The sequence below is a fragment of the Pan troglodytes genome, chromosome 17, assembly GCF_028858775.2.
Source record: "Pan troglodytes isolate AG18354 chromosome 17, NHGRI_mPanTro3-v2.0_pri, whole genome shotgun sequence".
NCBI classification, from domain to species: Eukaryota; Metazoa; Chordata; class Mammalia; order Primates; family Hominidae; genus Pan; species Pan troglodytes.
This window is the reverse complement of record NC_072415.2, coordinates 79,786,096-79,805,748: the sequence shown is the minus strand read 5'-3', so window position 1 is coordinate 79,805,748 and position 19,653 is coordinate 79,786,096. Positions and strand designations below refer to the sequence as shown.

Below are 19,653 nucleotides of genomic sequence, written 5' to 3'. Positions count from 1 at the left end.
CGCCTACTAGACAGAAAACACCTGAAACTGATCAGCAGCTTCCCAGTAAGATTTCAGGAGTAGTAATAATTGGTCACAACCGGCCCCCGGGAAAGGCAGGCTCCTACTAGACAGAAAACACCTGAAACTGATCAGCAGCTTCCCAGTAAGATTTCAGGAGTAGTAATAATTGGTCACAGCCGGCCCCCGGGAAAGGCAGGCTCCTACTAGACAGAAAACACCTGAAACTGATCAGCAGTTTCCCAATAAGATTTCAGGAGTAGTAATAATTGGTCACAGCCAGCCCCCCGGGAAAGGCAGGCTCATACTAGATAGAAAACACCTGAAACTGATCAGCAGCTTCCCAGTAAGATTTCAGGAGTAGTAATAATTGGTCACAGCCAGCCCCCGGGAAAGGCAGGCTCCTACTAGACAGAAAACACCTGAAACTGATCAGCAGCTTCCCAGTAAGATTTCAGGAGTAGTAATAATTGGTCACAGCCGGCCCCCCGGGAAAGGCAGGCTCATACTAGATAGAAAACACCTGAAACTGATCAGCAGCTTCCCAGTAAGATTTCAGGAGTAGTAATAATTGGTCACAGCCAGCCCCCGGGAAAGGCAGGCGCCTACTAGATAGAAAACACCTGAAACTGATCAGCAGTTTCCCAGTAAGATTTCAGGAGTAAGGAGAAGTAATGCAAGATCCCGGAAGTAAGCCAACCCCAAGTATAAAACCCGAATTCAAGAGGTCAAGCCGCGCACTTGGTTTCTCAGGGCGCCTGCTTTGCTTTCTCTCAAGGTGAACTTTCCTTCTCTTGGTTTCTCAAGGCGCCTGCTTTGCTCTCTCCCAAGGTGAACTTTCCTTCTTTTCTTTCCCTTGCTGTTCTAAAGCTTTTTAATAAGCTCTCGCTTCTGCTCTGGGGGAAAAAAAAAATCAAACTCTCAAAGTGCTGGGATTACGGGGATGAGCCACCGCACTCAGTGGATAACTAGGCTTCTAAATGTAGTTTTGTGAAAAACGTACGTGTTCGTGGAAGGGTGCTGAGGTTCTGAATTTCTCTTTTTATTTCTTCCTTATTTTCAATAGTTTTATTCTACCCTGATTGCATTAGGGACTAGCACCTAGTAAAAAAACTACTGAGGCTCCTTGCTCTCTACTTGTTTTGACTATCACAACCGAACGAAGGAAGAATAAAATACGTGACCATTATCAAAGTATAACTAACAACTTTATCTATTTATTCATCTCTATATTATATGCCTGCCTACTGCCTACTATCAACCATCTATCCCCTTATCTGGATGCTTAAATTTTTATATCTATAACGCTGAGGGGTATACAGGGTGGTAAAACGTATTGCTCTAAGAAGCACACAGTACAAAAAGTAAACCCACAGTATAGTGAAACGTAACTTCCATTGAATACATTTTATAAATATTTGACTTAAGTAATTACCTTAGTCAATGCATATTTTTTACTCTGTAATCACCACCAACCAACCAGAGAAACATGAAATACTGAGATTAAGTAAATTGTAATTGAAAAGGCATGTCAAGCCTTTAACTTTGCTGGAAGTTAACATCAGTGAGAGTATTTCAATCAGTTATTATATCTATACAACATATAAATCAACATCTTCAAGAAGTCTCTGGCAATGTTTTAGGATATTCCAGTGCATTCTAATTTTTTATCAGATGCAAAATGAATCATTGCAGAAATTGTGTATCAGTCTAAATCTCAGCTCTGTCTTCAGAAAACGTTTCCTTCATACTACCATGAAAACAAGAGTTTTTATTTTCTGGAATTATAGGCCAAACCCTTGACAAAAACTAGAGTTAGTATACTACTTCTGACCTATTCCCACGTTTTTTGTATTAAGAGCGCTAATATCTCACTTTTATTGCTTAGAAATCTGATAGTTTTTTTCATTTAAACATTTTATAGTTTTTTTTCAAGTGAATATCAATATTTACACATATATTATGTTTAAATAAAAATCTTATATTACAAGCATACTTTCAAATTATTTTTCATCCCAGAAATAGGCAAGGTTAATTTTGCATGATCATGACTCAGGCAATTTGAGTGTGTGGCTGCTGGCATTTGAACAGGGAAATAAAAGCATAAGATACTCGTCTTCTCTTTCCGATTCTTGAAATTGCCAAACCAGTCTCCACTCCTCACTTTTCTTAACACTCTAATCCTTATTCTATTAAATATTTTATCATACAAATAACAAAGATAATAACTCTTAAATACAGGCAGTCAAGTTGGCCGTAAGAGAGTCCCTTTACAATATAAAATGTAATTGCGTTCAGTAATTGACTAAAACCATTCCAACTGCTTTGCCTTGTAGAACATATCTTTAACCATCAATTTCCATGATCGAACTCCATTAGTCTAGTTTGGAAACCCTGGCAAGCAAATATTGCTATAAAAAGACATATTACTTCAGTTTGCTTGCAACGGAAATATTTTTTTGTCAAAACTTACAGCATTGTTAATAGTGAGCAAAAGCTAACGTGTGAAAGAAAAACACAGTCTGAATGTCTAACTACCAGAGGGTCATACTTGGTCATTCTTTCCCCAGATATTTATTGGATGCTTATTACATTCAAGCCTATGGTGCTCAATAAATGTTTGTTGGATGAGTAAATGCTCTTGGCTGTGTGTGTTTCAGCCTTATTTTCTTAGTTTCTTGCTTCCTCCAGTGTTGGCTAGCTGTTAGTCAGTTGCTTGTAGCCAATCAAATATTTTATTTGAAGGGTAAGATTATTCAGTTTAAAACAAAAGGGAAGGAACAGGAAGACAACTGCTGAAGCTGGGTTGTTTGCTGCTGTTAGTCAAAAAAAATCTGCTAGCTATTAATTTGATTCATCTGGCAAGCTATTCCTATGCTAGCTAATTGACCGTTTATCATTAGAAAAAGTACAAAGGCAAAGTATCTACATGTGGCCCCTTCTACCCTGCACCCTCTCCGAATGGTTTCTGTATTAAGGCTTTGACTAAACTTTAAGACTTTCATGGGTAGGTTTACATACCAGTTTATGGCAGAGCCTTTAAAGCCTGAAGTCAGCCTCCTGAACTGATACTGAATCCTTTCAAGGAAAAAAAGATGCGAAAAAAGAAATCCTTCATAAAACAACAGCATGAAGCAGACCTCAGCATTAGCTTTTAGCTTCTGATAATGTGCTTGGTATAATGTTTTAGTCAAGTTCTTGTGCCAAATGGGGTCCTTAGCCCTCACAGTAATTTTTGAAGTGTCTTTTACCATGAGTATATGAAATGATAGCTTTTAAAAAGCCACTGTAAATCTCAGAGCTCCCACTGTGGCCAGTGACAGCTGATAAATGGGAATGGGAGGAAAAGCAAGCAATGCAAATACAAAGCAATTTGCATGACTCAGTCCACCTGGAGGAAGCTAATGGAGGCACTGCTTTCTTACTTTAGAGTGACTTGCCTTGCAAACTGTAGATTTCACCAACGCTGTTCTGACGAGTGATGTGATGCCAGTACGCGCTGCGAGGAAGAGATATTGATTTGGATAATGTCATTGGTTCAGTCAAGCTTGTCTGAAGCTAAAAGAGAAAAGAATGTGTTTTAGGCCTTGTTTTAAAATATTAAACTGAAATCTGCTCTTTTAAATATTCAGGGTTAAATGTGAGTGACAGATAGAATCTGCTATAGATACCTGCATGATCCCCGGTGTAAGGATAACTTTTAAAGTAAAATCATTACTCAAAAATATGAAAGGAATACTTGTAAACAATTTTACTCATTAAGAAGAGAACATTAAGATGGTACGAATGATTCCAATGACTTGTAGCAATGGGGAATGCTGGCAAACACTCAGGGCATGATCAATTGTACTCACTCCACCTGACAAAGTTATTTACATTTCTATGGACAAGAATTATTTGCATTACTCTCAGCTTTCCACAATTTACAGAGTTGTAAAATAACTAAAAAAATAAAGGTGCCAGCTGCTTCAGAAGCAGAGACCCATGAAAGGTTTACAGAATACCCGTTATTATTTTTTTACCCATTTCAATCGCTAAACATTTTTCCTTACACTTCCTCCCAAACTTACACAATGGATAATTTTCTCAAATAGACCTTTTTCCTTGCCCCTGTTATAGAATCTTGTACATATTAAAGAAGGTATTCTCTGAGAAACACTGTGATAAAACTGTGGCATGTTTGTTTATTCGAAACATACATTTTAAGGATTGCTGAGAAGATTCACACAATATCACGTGCTCCGGCACATGATTAGTTCAAAGAAAATAATAGTTTACATTGGACTTTCAAGAAATAGCTTTATTTTTATTAATGCAGAAATAATTTCAAGAAGCATGCAGAAATGGTTTTATTTAGTCTCGGCACACATGTCTCTGACCCAACATGAGGAAATGTTTACTTTTTGACAATGAGCAATCCTCTAATGAATAAAATCTCACATTTTCTCTTTATGTAATGCCTGACTCCTGGCAAAACTGAGTTGCAAAGATCATCTCTGTCAAATCTAGGCTTTGCGTGCCTTTCTGCTACTGTGGTGTGTACCTCCCACGGTGCACCTGCACACCCCGTGCCTGGTCCTCGATGCTTGGATGGGTCACATACTTCTGCATCCAGCATTGGATTTGACTCTTACCACCCTTCATAGAAGATGCTATCAGGAAAGTACCTGATATGACACACCAGGTCGTTCAAGGCCACATAAAACTAAGAGGTTCTTACATTTTAATAGAAAGTGGAATTATAGAGCTTGAACTTACTTATTTCATTTTACTTTCTTAGTAGTAAGGCATTTCTGGAGCTGCTACGTCTTGTCACAGAAGTGCCATACTCAGTCTATTTAAAAGTCTGGCACTGTTGAGGTATCTCTTTTTTTAAAGATGGCTCCAAATGGTAACTTTGCAGCCATTCTTTGTTTTTCAAAATTTGGTAGACTTCAAAGTTTTCCCGCTTATTACATAAACAGGTGAACTATCCACATCCACATCCTGTGGTTGGTGTTTATAGGGGTGGGGTTCTAAGGAGACAAGTTTCTGGGTTATCATAGAGTAGTGCTTTCAGAATCTTTGGGTGGTTTGGTAACAATAATAACGGCAGGAGACGGCGAAATGCCTAGGCAGATAAGGAAGGCTCCCCGGGGAACCTCTGACCCACCCAGGTCATTGTTCATACGGGACTTGTCTAAACAAGCCCACGTAAAAAATATTCTGTCCCTTAACACATGCGTAGTAAAGGAAATGAATTGGGGTGGCTCAGACCAAGGGCCCACATGTGCACTGGAAAAAATGGGGCGGAGCCACCAGGAAATCACACCTGATGCAGGGGAGGAGCCTGGCCCCTTCAGGTCCTGTGTGGTGGCCTTGTGTTCAATCTGTGAGGTGGGAGCTGGCTGGTGGGGGACCCCTCTCTTTGCTGAGAGCTCCCCTTTTGCTTAATAAATTCCGCTTTCCTCACCCTTCAATGTGTTCACATGCCTAATTTTTCCTGGTTGTGAGACAAGAACCTGGATTTAGCTGAACTAAGGAGCAAAAAAATCCTGCATCAACAATGGAGGTCTCCAGTTTTACCCCGGACCTAACAGTGGGGGACTCTGCAGGTAGAGCTATGCACGTTAAAAACGTGCATTACACCCTCATATGGATGGAAGTCCATCATCCACCACCATAAAGAACTAGAGGCCAGGCTCATTTTATGAAAGGATTATTAGGAGAAGATAGGACTTTCGTCTTTAAAGCCAATTTCCCATATGAGGCATAAACTTAATTAAACACATAAATCTTCAATTCATGTCAGCAATGCCCATTAATAACAATCCATAGATTCAGTCTCATATTAATCACCGTTCTGCCTACTGTCTACTCTTTATTCCTTTTTCTAATGTATTATAATTTGTTTATTACTCAGCATACAGTAGATCATTGATGGCAAATTAATCTTTCCAAAATGTGATGAAAGTGCTTTTTCTCTTTTTTTATTCTGGGAGACATTTTTCTTCCCAAATGTGGTCAGTTTTAAGCATCAGGGAAATAGAGTAAGCATTTTTTGTTTGCTGGAAATATAATTGGAAGCCACTGGATAATAATTCTTCCACATGATTTACTTCTGAATCACCCTGTATTGTTTTACGCCTCATGTTTCTCTACTCTTCCCTCTTCATTGTTTTCGTGTTCTAGGATGCTTTTAATGATATTCTATTTCTTTAGGTTTCTCCTTATTCTACTTCCATAATTTATTGCTGAAAAATGGAAAATTTGTATTTAAAACATTGATCATGGATTTTCTTGGGATCTTTGCCAGGGATACAAATCTAGTCCCCCATTTCTCAGATGTCTAAATGTTCCCCTGGACTTTTAAAATAGAGTCCATTCCCCATGTATTGAGTACTGCTGTAGACTGAACTGTGTTCCCCCACAAATTCATATGTTAAAACACTATCCCCCAAATGACTATATTTGAAGACAAGGCTTTTAAAGAGCTTAATGAAGGTTAAAGGAAGATATAAGTGTGGGGACCCTAGTCAAATAGGACTTGTGCCCTTAGGTGAGGAGGAAGAGACACAGGGATAAATATTCACAGAGAAAAGGCTATTAAGGACACAGCAAGGAAGTGCCCATCTAAAAGTCAAGAAGAGAGGCCTCAGGAGAAACCAACCCTGCAGGTATATTGGTTTTTGCACTTCCAGCCTCCAGAACTGAGAAAATAAATTTCTGTTGTTTAACCCATCCAGTTTGTGGTATTTTGTTATAGCAGGCTGAGCAAACTAATATGAGTACTCTCATGGGGAATCTAAGAAATGCAGAATCTGTCTGATTTAACCAGCAATTCTTAATTTTGTTATGAACTTTAAGCAATGTATTAGAAATTGACCTGTTTGATCTGTGCAGTGACTAAGACAGTATTTCAAGCACTCTTGATAACTTTTTTTTTTTTTTTTTTGGAGATAGGGTCTCACTCTGTTGCCCAGGCTGGAGTGTGGTGCAATCTTGGCTCACTGCAATCTCCGCCTCCTAAGCTCAAGTAATTCTGCCACCTCAGCCTCCCGAGTAGCCTGGATTACAGGTGTAAAACTTTTTTTGATGACAGGCTTCAACAAAGAGGACACACATCCTTAACTATTTAATTAAAACTCATCCTTAACTATTTTCATATTATAATGCTTCAATTAAAAGCATTAAGAAAAAACAAAACTTAAAATGCTATAGTAATGCCTTCATTGAAAAAGCAATGCATCAATTTGACCAGGAGGATTTTTAAGATCATAAAAGTATGTATATCAACAAAATATATAAGACAACTTATATTGCAAATAAATATTTATATAAAATATATTATGGGATTATTTCTAAACAATGTATTTTAAGAAATTAAACAAGATGGATACGTGTGTTTGAAGTTCTTTCATTGCTTCTCTGCAAGGGTCTGCTGTATTGATTCTTTCAGTGGACTTAGTAAAAAAAAAAAAAAAGTCTCAAACAGCGATACAAAATTCTGCAACCTTTGTGCCAGAATTCCCTTGGTATTTATAAGACTGTTTCCTGTAGGCGATGCTTCTCCTTTTTGCATAGGGTCAGGATTTAGAAAGGATGCTCTAGCATACATGCAGAAATCAACTAGATTAGGAAGCATTGATTCAGTTCTTGATATACTTGCCATCACTTTTTGCCATTTTTGGTTCTAACTCTCTCTTCCTTCTATTCTTTTGAAACAGCAGTCAGTTTTCTAGGATATGAGCAGTGAATCAGGAGTTACTTAGCATCTAGAAAGAGTAGAGATCACAGCTCAAATAAGCCTGGAGAGTAGTTAAAACATTTGTGCTTTATTTGAGAGGGACAACCGACACATCTCATCACAAAGCCAACAGTCTAAGAAAATAATTTAGCCCCCAAGTGCTGTATGGAGACTGCATTGATACCTTTGTTTGCATATAACACAGATGAGAGTTATGCTGTCCTCAAGTTGATGAGAATAGACCCTTCTTCCCAACCAGAAAAGAAGTTTAGATTTAGAGGGCTCTTGTAAAGATAGAAACAAGGGTGGGTTCCTTGTGTTTTTCCCATTTAGGCAATATACAAATACACTTATCTTTTATTTGTAAATATTTGAGATTCATAGATGATATCAAAGAGATTCCAATCCTCATCTCTCTCTCCTCCCCTAAACTTCGGAAGATTCTTTTGAACACATTTCATTGAAAAGGTCATTTTTAGGAAACAATGAGTCCTGTGTCACTCTGGCTTTGCACTTTTGTTACTATCTTTTCAAGTATGTTTGTACAGCAAACAGCCTCCAGGCAGAGGGCAGATTTGTTTCCTGACCAGGACAGTACAGATCCTATTTTCCTCCAAGGCAAAGGCCGGGCAGGGTTGCTAGCAGCCCCCTGATAAGATGGGGAGTTGCTAACTCAGATCCCTTGGCTGTGGTAATATGCAGCACCATCCACCCTGGCTGCTCCACATGACCCCGTGGGACCGGGGGACCAGGGAAACCTATGGAAGCGTGAAACTCATGATGCTCGCTGTGCCTCAGGAATCAAGTCCTCTGTCTCTGACTCAGGAGTTTTTTGTGTTTTCTGCCAACATCCATGAAACTAATAGGCAAGGGAAGCAGGGCTGGTAGCATCTTTCCTGCTTTTGCTAATCTTTGATTGTCTCTACTCTTCCTATCTCTTGAATCTAAATTACTGTATTAAAGTTCCTTCATTGAACTCTCTATCACAGGCTCCATTTACTTAAGTGGACCCTGAATAATACAAAGGACTACCTTGCTATGCCCCAAATGTATTCACTATATCCATACTGAAAGGCATTAACTTATTTCTGCTCTTTTGGAACTAAAAACTAAAAAATCTCAAAACTAAAAAATTTTGAGAAAAATTTTAAACATTTAGGTTAGTTATGCCATCTAGGGACTTTAGCTGATGTATGTATAAGTAGAATTATGACCGTTGTTCCCCTAAAAAGTCATCAATTCTACTAAGGTTATTTGGGGTTCACATTTTAATACAAAACCATCAAATTCTTGTAGGATTTTTAAAAAAATACATGTTTTTATAAGTCCTTTTATATGTTGAATTTATATATTTGGGTTTTACTTTGGATAATGTTTCTATATTTTTATATTTATCTTTTAGAGAGACTTGTATTTTCATTTATCTAAATAACTTATATTTTTCAGTTCTTCTTATATTTTGTGCTTGCACTAATTAATTTCCACCTGCTGTTTTTCTTAGGTTATCTTCTTGATCTTTTTTTACCTTCTCAAGTTAAGTATTTTTAATTAAAATTGTATTTGTTTAATAAAAGCATTTGCTTCTGAATGAAGTAGGATAGAAAGTATTCTCTCCTAAAATTATATAATTGTAAATTGTAGCTTTATTTCCTTTTTTACATAAAGTATTGCTTGTGTATATTTTCTTAAGGTGATGATTTTTCGTGCACTTTCTTTTTCCTTTTTGTAGAGACGAGAACTCATTATGTTGCCCAGGCTGGTCTGGAACCCTGGCCTCAAGTAATTCTCCCACCTCAGTCTCCCAAAGCACTGCCATTAGAGGTGTGAGCCACTGCACCCGGCCATTTGTGCAAATTTTATTATTTTTTATTTAATGTTTTGTAGTAGAGAACATGCACTGAGTAGTTTCTGTACATTAAAATTTATTTTTCATTTTTAACTAATATGGCCAATTTCTGTACATCTTATAAGTACTTGAAAAGATACACACACTGATGTAGAATCTCTCTACACACACTCAAATATACACATAATAAACACTATTCACTCTGCATTTCCTGCTCTATATATATTTGTTCAATTTTTAATCTACTGTATCAAGATATGAAAGTGTTAATTTCAAATGACTGATTAGCATGTTTCTGTCCATTTCCTCTTGTATCTTTAAGTACTTTTTAACTGTACTATAAATTGACAATTTATAATTATATATACTTGTGGGGCACATGATATTATAATTTATGAATACAAGTGAAATAAATCAATCTAATTAACATAACCATTAATTCAAATACTTTTTTGTGATAAGAACCTTTGAAATTTACTTAGTAATTTTGAAACGTACAATACAGCATTATTAACTATATTTGCCACAATAGAACACTCAAAATCAAAATAAAACATACTCCTCCTGCCTGAGACTTGTACCCTTTGACCATCATCTCCCTGTTGCCCCCGAGCCCCTAGCCTTTGTAGCCACATTTCTACTTTCTACTTTTATGAGTTGATTGATTTAGATTCCATTTATAGGTGAGAATACATGGTATTTCTTTTTGTGTCTGGTTTATTTAACTTAGCATAATGTTCTCCAATTCCATCTATGTTGCTGCAAATGTCAGTTTTCTTTTTTTTTAAGGCTATGTTGCTGCAAATGAGTTTTTCTTTTTAAGGCTCAATACTATTCCACTGTGTATGTATTCCACATTTTTAATCCATTCATTTGTTGATAAACACTTATGCTGATTCCATAAACTTACTATTGTGAAACATGCTGCAGTGAATATAGGAGAATTGAATCTCTTTGACACTGATTCAAATCATTTGGGTAAATACCTAGATGTAGAATTGCTGGCCTATGGGGTAGTTTTATTTTTAAATGTTTGAGGAAACTTCATGCTGTTTTCCCCAATGGTTGTACTAATTTGCATTCCCAGCAACAGTGTTCAGGGTCCTGGTCCCCTTTTCTCCATGTCCTCACCAGCACTTGTTACCTTTCATCTTTTTATAATAGCGATTCTGACGCGTGTGAGAAGATATCTCACTGTGGTTTTATTTGCATTTCCCTAATGAATAGCAATGTACAGCATTTTTTATGAACCTTTGTAGCCATTTTTGTGTCTTTTGAAAAATGTCTACTCATGTTCCTTGCCCATTTTTCAAGTACTATTTTATACATGAAAATGGTATTTTATTTAATTCACAAAGCTTTCTGACTGTTCTATGGTTCTATAACTTACATTTCCCCTCCTTAGCTATTTTATTAAACTCTCCTTTAAAAGTTCTGCCCAGGCCTAATGTTCAACCTCACCTCCATCTTCTAGCCCCTACCCTTCCAAATGAATAAGAATCTCCTCTGTTTTCTCCTAGGAAGTCTGGGCTTTCCTTTCAAGAAATAGTGTTGTTCATCATCCATTAATATCTTCTTTGTTTCATCTGCACTTGTTCTAGTAGAAATTATTGAGCATTTTTAACACATACATGTTTTAATATATATATTATATATATATATATTATATATATAAAATGCCTTTTCCTTATTTTCAGCCAAATTCAAGTATTCTACACTTTTATATCCCTTTAGTCATTTTACCCAGTATTTGACCCAGAAATTTTTTTTTTTTTTTGATGGAGTCTCGCTCTGTTGCCAGGCAGGAGTGCAGTGGCGCAGTCTTGGTGGCTCACTGCAACCTTTGCCTCCCAGGTTCAAGCGACTCTCCTGCCTCAGCCTCCCAAGTAGCTGCACTACAGGTGCGCACCATCATGCCCAGCTAATTTTTTTTTTTTTTTTTTTTTGTATTTTTAGACAGGGTTTCACCATGTTGGCCAGGATGGTCTCGATCTCTTGACCTCATGATCTACCTGCCTCGGCCTCCCAAAGTGCTGGGATTACAGGCGTGAGCCACTGCACCCGGCCAACTCATTGATTTTTATCTACTTAAATCCTCATAAAATTCCTGTAAGATAAGAAAGGGATGAAGTATCCCTCTTTAAAATGAGAGGATGCTGAAGCTTTGATTGATTAATATCAATCGACATTCCTAAGACCATATATCCTGTGGAAGCAAAACTGGAATCATGATTCTGCTCTATGCTTTTGTCCTTTTTTTCATCATCAAGAGATTCTGTATAATGTTTCCTCATAATCTTACATCATAAATAGTATTAAATACTGCATTATTTTGTGAAAGATTGAAGATGGCTGCAAATTTGTTTAAAAGCTGGCACTTAGAAACCACCTATGTTCCTTCATTTTTTTAAATGTTCATTTTTAAATTCTGGGGTACAAGTGCAGGATGTGCAGGATTGTTATATAGGTAAACTGTGTGCCGTGGTGGTTTGCTGCACCTATCAACCCATCACCTAGATATTAAGCCTAGCTATTTTTCCTAATGGTCTCCCTCTCCCCACCCCAACCCCCAACAGGCACCAGTGTGTGTTGTCCCCCTCCCTGTGTCCATGTGTTCTCATTGTTCAGTTCCCACTTGCAAGTGAGAACATGTGGTATTTGGTTTTCTGTTCCTGCATTAGTTTGCTGGGGATAATGGCTTTCCAGCTCATCCATGTCCATGAAAAGGACATAATCTTGTTCCTTTTCATGGCTGCATAGTATTTCATGGTATGTATATACCACATTTTCCTTATCCAGTCTATCATTGGTGGGCATTTGGGTTGATTCCATGTATTTGCTATTGTGAACAGTGCTTCAGTGAACATATGCATGCATGTATCTTTGTAATAGTATGATTTTTATTCTTTTGGGGATACATCCAGTAATAGGATGACTGGTGAAATGATATTTCTGGTTCTAGATCTTTGAGGAATTGCCACACCATGTTCCACAATGGTTGAACTAATTTACATCCCACCAACAGTGTAAAAATGTTCCTATTACTCCACAATCTTGCCAGCATCTGTTGCTTGATTTCTGCCTTAATTTCATTTACCCAGAAGTCATTCGGGAGCAGGTTGTTCAATTTCCATGTAGTTATGTGGTTTTGAGTAAGTTTCTTAATCTTGAGTTCTAATTTGATTGCACTGTGGTCTGAGAGACTGTTTTCAGTTCTTTTGCATCTGCTGAGAAGTGATTTACTTCCAATTATGGGATAAATTTTAGAGTAAGTGCCATGGTGCCAAGAAGAATGCATATTTTGTTGTTTTAGGGGTGGGTTTATCAGGTCCACTTGATCCAGAGCTGAGTTCAAGTCCTGAATATCTTAAGTTTCTGTCTCGGTGATCTGTCAAATATTGACAGCAGGGTGTTAAATTCTCCCACTATTATTGCGTGGGAATCTAAGTCTCTTTATAGGTCTCTAAGAACTGGTTTTATGAATCTGGGTGCCCTGTATTGGGTGTGTACATATTTAGAATAGTTAGCTCTTCTTGTTAAATTGACCCCTTTACCATTATGTAATGCCCTTCTTTGTCTTTTTTGAACTTTGTTGGTTTAAAGTCTGTTTTGTCAGAAACCAGGATTGTAACCTCTGCTTTTTTGTTTTCAATTTGCTTGGTAAATTTTCCTCCACCCTTTTATTTTGAGTCTATGTGTGTCTTTGCATGTAAGATTGTTCCCTCCCTTTAATCTGGGCTTCTTGGTGATTGTTTTGACTAGTGTAACATATGGTAGGTGTGACATTATGTCTGCTGTGGACATGACTTCTAAGACCCTTATGACAGCTCCTCTTCCTCTCACTTCTTCTGAGTCACCTTGTAAGGCTGCATACACGTAAGACTGCTGCGGAGTGAGGAAGCTTCAAGTAACTATGTGGACAAGTCATGCAATTCAAGGTTTAAATCCTTCTTAGAAAACCTAGCAATTTTCTTACAGATGGGAAATCAACATGCAGAAAAATTCAAGAATTTGCTCAAGGTAAATCTCAACTACAGAGCTCCCAATAGAAAACAGTTCTCTAGACTCTGAGCCCATTGCTCTTTAGACTTTGATGCTGATATCTTCTGGCGGTGGGGGGAGTGGAAAGGCTTCGTCCCTAATATATTGCAATGTGGACATTCTACCCTTATCCCTTGAGAAGACCTAAGTTACTAGGAAGGTGGGGCTGACAAATGTTGGGAATTTTATGAAGGTATTGGCAACCCACACCTCTTCATGCTTTTACCAAAAATATGACCTAGGTAATCTTACTGTCTCTGAAATTTTTTCCTTTGTTGACTTGAGGCTTTTCTTCCCCCTGTGATGAACATTGATGCTAACTTGTGTTCATTTACATAAAATTCATTTGTATAAAAAAGCTGTTAACTGACTTTCCTTTTGCTCTTTATCTCTCTAGTGATTGCCTAAAAATTAAAAAATTGGATTAGCAGTTGAGACAAATCTATATACAACTGAGAGAGAAGAAATTCAGCATTTATAAATTGACATTTATGAGCCATTCTCTATGTGCCTGGCAATGTGCAAATTGGTTTCATATATTATACTACTGAATATTCACATAAATTGTCAACAAATATGCCATCTGAACTTTACAGACAAGGACAATGAGGGTACAGAGGGATAATATAATTTGTTCATGGTGACACGGCTAATGAGAGATGGCTCTGAGGTTTCAGAGTCTTGATATTCTTCCCTCTTCCCCATGACTCACTGTAAAATAAATTACTGGATCTCTCTTCTCCAGGATAACAGATAAGATGAGAATTACACCAATTGGGTAAATTTCACAAAACCAGAGCAGGAATGCGAGTGCCTGTTTCTCATGTTCAAGACAGAACACCTTCTCATGTTCAAGAAGAACACCAATTGGCTTATCACAGACTTGGCTTAATTTTCAGTAAGGGACACCTCACCCTTAATCTTCCATTTTATTCAAGATAAATGGAAAGGAATTAGAAGATACCATGCTAAGTCTGTACCAGAATGACAGATAAAAGGCAATATTTACATGGTCATTGAATGAAAGTTGCTAGATGTCATTTAATTGAACTTTGTAGGATATTTTCATTAAACCTGTAGAAATGAGTGTTATTGCATATTTCAAATCATGTATTGGCCAGGTGCGGTGGCTCATGCCTGTAATCCTAGCACTTTGGGAGGCCGAACTGGGCAGATTGCCTGAGCTCAGGAGTTTGAGACCAGCCTGGGAAACATGGCAAAACGCTCTCTACTAAAATACAAAAAATTAGCCAGGCGTGGCGGCATGTGCCTGTAATTCGAGCTACTGGGGAGCCTGAGGCATGAGAATCGCTTGAAACTAGGAGGTAGAGAGCCAAGATCATATCACTGCACTCCACCCTGGGCAACAGTGAGACTCTGTCTCTAAATGAATAAATGAATAAATAAATAAATAAATAAATAAAATCATGTATGGACCAAAATACTTTCAGGAAGTCTGAAAATAAGCTGAGTTTGGGAATAACAGCAGAAACTGTCATTCACTTTCAACATCATTTCCGTCTGCAATCAGTAATGCATTTAACAACATGTATATTCTTAATCTGTCTCTATTATCTCTATTTCTGTTTATCTATTTGTAAGTAAGACACATTTACAGAGCTGCTCTTTGAATATAAGGAACATGATAAATACACATAAAACGTTAAATTTCTTAGTGATTTAAAATCAAATTTTGGGCTCTTTCTAAATTAAAAAATGTAAATATCTAGAGGCTATCGTTAAGTTCATAAAATTAATTTCCAATATCTGCACGTAATTAAAGCTGGGATGAATTTTTAGTGATGGTTAAAACAGTTTTTCCCACTTAAAGCTAAATTTTCTTGCTAGCCGTCTTATGAATTAGCTCATAATTACTGAGCTTTTACTAAAGACCAGGTGGTGTTCTAACACTGTGAAGTACATATTATGATATCATTGCGCTTCACTCAACACCTTTTAAGTACAGGCAACTGAAGCACAGAGAACGTAACTTGCCCAAGGTCACATAGCTCTGTTGCAGTCTCCCTGGAATCAATCTCTGAAATCCCACTGTGTTTCTTCTACAATCTGCATCTGTGTTCACTGAACACATCCCAGGAACTGACACTTCCTATCACATTCACTGGATGTGGCCTTCATTATCCTCCCAGGCAATGCTTATATCAACGCCTTAGATTTTCGTGGCCTACATTTAAAAAATACTTCTGTTTTATAGCATTGTTCCAAAGAAAAGATAGTCTGAGCCATTGGGTTATATGTGTGTATGTTGTCATAATGTCTGTATGTTGGGTCATTTTGATGAACCTTTTGAAAGCTGTTATTTTCATTTAAGAAAACTATCCTTGTGCAGCTTTCTTTATATTGTTCAGTTCCAGCAAAGCAAAGAATCAAAACTGTATTTTTTTAAACACAGAAATTGCACTATTTTGTGTCAGGCAATGATTTTTCTTACACAGAACCAACTCTGATCTATTTGATTTACATTTGAAGTACATACATGTACATACATACATACATGAAATGCATTTTCTGAAGTGACATCTAAAGTATCAATTTTAAGGAAACAAATTTTAAGAAAAAAGAACATGATAGTCTAATTTTTACTCACATCATGCAAGAACACCACTGGTTAGATAAATTACACATTGCTTTCTCACTATCTCTACCTCCTTCGTGTCCTTACGCAGAGATACATGTTTCTCCTTGGGCATGTGTATGTGTGGGTGTTTTTTTTTTTTTTTAGATGGAGTGTCGCTATTGTTACCCAGGCTGGAGTACAATGGTGTGATCTCTGCTCACCGCAACCTCTGCCGCCCAGGTTCAAGTGAGTCTCCTGCCTCAGCCTCCTCCTGAGTAGCTGGGATTACAGGCACCCGTCACCACGCCCAGCTAACTTTTTGTATTTTTAGTAGAGACAGGGTTTCACCATGTTGGCCAGGCTGGTCTTGAACTCCTGACCTCAAGTGATCTGTCCACCTCGGCCTCCCAAAGTGCAGGGATTACAGGCGTGAGCCACCCCGCCCAGCCAAGTGAGGTTTTGTTGTTGTTGTTTAGACTACATTTTCTTTAGTGTTCTGAAACTGAACAACAGTAAGTGAATTGATTAATTGGGATCACAGATCCATTTTCACATTTTCATTATCAACCATAATAATTTGTTCTAATTCAGCTTGTGTTGTTTCATCACAATCCATGACTATCAGTAAAAAAAGAAAAAAAATCACAAATATGCAAATGTGATCACTGTCAGCAATCAAAAGCTCTAATCTTATGATTAAGATTGATAATATTGAGTGATAAAATCATGAATAGAACTCTGAATAATAACTGTATTTGCAGTTATTCTTTTTTTTTTTGATACGGAGTCCTGCTCTGTTGCCCAGGCTGGAATGCAATGGCGCGATCTCGGCTCACTGCAACCTCCGCCTCCTGGGTTCAAGCAATTCTCCTGCCTCAGCCTCCTGAGTAGCTGGGATTACAGGCACCCACCACCACACCAGCTAATTTTTGTATTTTTAGTAGAGACGGGGTTTCACCATGTTGGCCAGGCTGGTCTTGAACTCCTGACCTCAGGTGATCCGCCCGCCTTGGCCTCCCAATGTTCTTTCTTTTTCTGTCCACCAGAGCTTAGGAAAATCACAGGATTGACAGCTCTGGAGGGCAGCCCATTTGACAAGTCCCACTGATGATGTTTTTAAGGCATTAGACAAAGTCTTGATATCTTCCTGGCGTTTCAACAGCACTCATGCTATTTGTCCTTACACTGTATACAGAGCTTTTCTGGTGAGCAGGAGATGGGGATTACAGAACAGGAGCATCCTAAATGCTGTTTTTTTTTTTTTAATACACTGAAATTCTCATTTTGTGAGGGTGTTTGTATACAAATGTTTTTAAATTACTTGCAATGTTAGAAGATTAGAAATTACTGACAATCCCCCCCACACTTCTTTTTGCTTACTTATTTTGGATATAGCAGAAAAAAAAATCTGTTTTTTTTCTCATTCTTGTCTTCTCAACTGCTCTTTACATGTGAGCATTTTATAATAAATTGCTTTAGAACATAAAAGGCACATTTTAAAAGAAAGCACCTTTCATTTAATGTGCATGTGTGCGTGTAAAGCAGATCCATGAAAATCTAAAATTCAATTATTTCAATCCAGTTGAGGCCGTGTCCATGATGATTTCAGCCTGTACTCAACCTTAACAGGCTAAGTCACATGGGAGCATTTGTGATACAGTTTCTGATGAGTGGCTTCTATCACAATGTCAAAACTTTCTTTGATAATGTTGCACATGCATGTCAAACCATCTACAGATACTTTTGGCAATGGAATCCAAAGAACTCTGCTAGCTCTGAGAACAAGAATGATCTCTGTGAAATGGAAACATTTCTAGAGATGAACATATCGTGTTCAAATATCTAGCTTTAATCATTTTCTCAAATATTTGAAACATAGTCCTCAAAAATAGTTCCAGTTTAATATGTATTACCCTAGCTTAATTCTCCCATGTATCTTAAAACTCTTTTAAAATTAGACTGGTTTGTAGTTTGAAAATGAAGAAGGTATAGAGACTCCTTAAGATTGCTGTCTCCTTTTCTGCCAAGACCACTTTCTGATTCTCACTTGGAGGCAGGAATGAGAAGCTGTTGCTGTACCTCTGAATGCAAAATGGCAAGCATGTCATCTTCTAATACAGAGATCATTCTATGGAGGGCTGACTCCAATAAGTTGATTATCCAAATAATCTGTCAGGTTCTACTGCCATGACAATATGAACAAGCTCAAATGGTGTATTATCGTGTAGCAAAATTCGATGATGGTGATGTCTTACCCATACATACATTGAGGTATGGAAAACTTTTGATATTTCAAGGAGTCAAAGGACATGCAATAATCTTGTTCTGAGCAGTACAAATTATTTGATCCCACACAATTCTGGGCTACTTGAGAAGGAACTTTCTTGCTCTCCTCTTGTATTTCCCTATACCACTGTGCAGGGTACTTAGCATAGTGCAAGCACTTTATAATCTTGTGAATGGTTAATAAACCAATAACCTCTCCTTAATATGTTGTCAGTTAATATTAATTTTTTATTCTTCTCAGTGAAGGAAATCAAGACATTCACTTCTAATTATCTTACCAATTTAGTGATTCTTTTGTCCAGTTACTGTTGAGTGGCAAATGCAATGTTTTCTCACAATGTTGATAAATTTTTCTTTTTCTTTCTTTTTTTTTTTTTTCTGAGATGGAGTTTCACTCTTGTTGCCCAAGCTAGAGTGCGACGGCACGATCTCGGCTCACTGCAACCTCTGCCTCCTGGGTTCAAGCGATTCTCCTGCCTCAGCCTCCTGAGTAGCTGAGATTACAGGCATGTGCCACCATGCCTGGCTAATTTTGTATTTTTAGTAGAGACAGGGTTTCTCCATGTTGGTTGGGCTGGTCTCAAACTCCTGACTTCAGCTGATCTGCCTGCCTCGGCCTCCTAAAGTGCTGGGATTACAGGCATAAGCCACCGTGCCTGGCCAATGCTGAGAAATATTTCTAAACATCAAATTCTTCAAGCAAGAATAGAAATGTCCTAATTCAGACTGTGGATATATGTCAAATATGTTTATTCATGTGGCCCCCCAAAGAAAGAAGGTTATAAACAAGGGCAAAATAAGGTCTTATATGATGTGAAAAGATCATATTGAATTTTCTTTTATAGTAAGAAATGGTTGTTGAGACATTATTTCTCATTTGAGTTTTTTAATCCAACTTTCAAGTTACAATTTTGTTATTTTAAATAGCAAATGAAGAGTTAGAGAGTATTTAAACATTCTTTCATACTTGTTGGAAATTTTTATAAAAGAGTTTTCTGTGGCCAGGCATGGTGGTCATGCCTGTATTCCTAGCACTTTGGGAGACCAAGTTGGACTGCTTGAACCCAGGAGTTCAGCACCAGCCTGGGCAACACAGTAAGACCTCATCTCTATAAAAAATACAAAAATTGGCTAGGAATAGTGGTGCAGGCCTGTAGTACCAGCTAGTTGGGGGCT

The 19,653-nt window shown here is 37.6% G+C and overlaps 1 protein-coding gene across 2 annotated transcripts in view; it reads right to left on the bottom strand.

The window, feature by feature from the left end:
- DOK6 (docking protein 6) overlaps nucleotides 1-19,653 on the bottom strand; it is a 441,226-nt gene that overhangs the window by 87,866 nt on the left and 333,707 nt on the right. The window contains exon 7 of one of the 2 annotated variants that reach the window (XM_512169.8): nucleotides 3,441-3,558. In XM_512169.8, the coding sequence (XP_512169.2) occupies nucleotides 3,441-3,558 (118 nt within the window). Of the gene's footprint in view, nucleotides 1-3,425; nucleotides 3,559-19,653 lie in introns of both variants that reach the window. The other variant, XM_024350936.3, reaches the window with a different exon arrangement.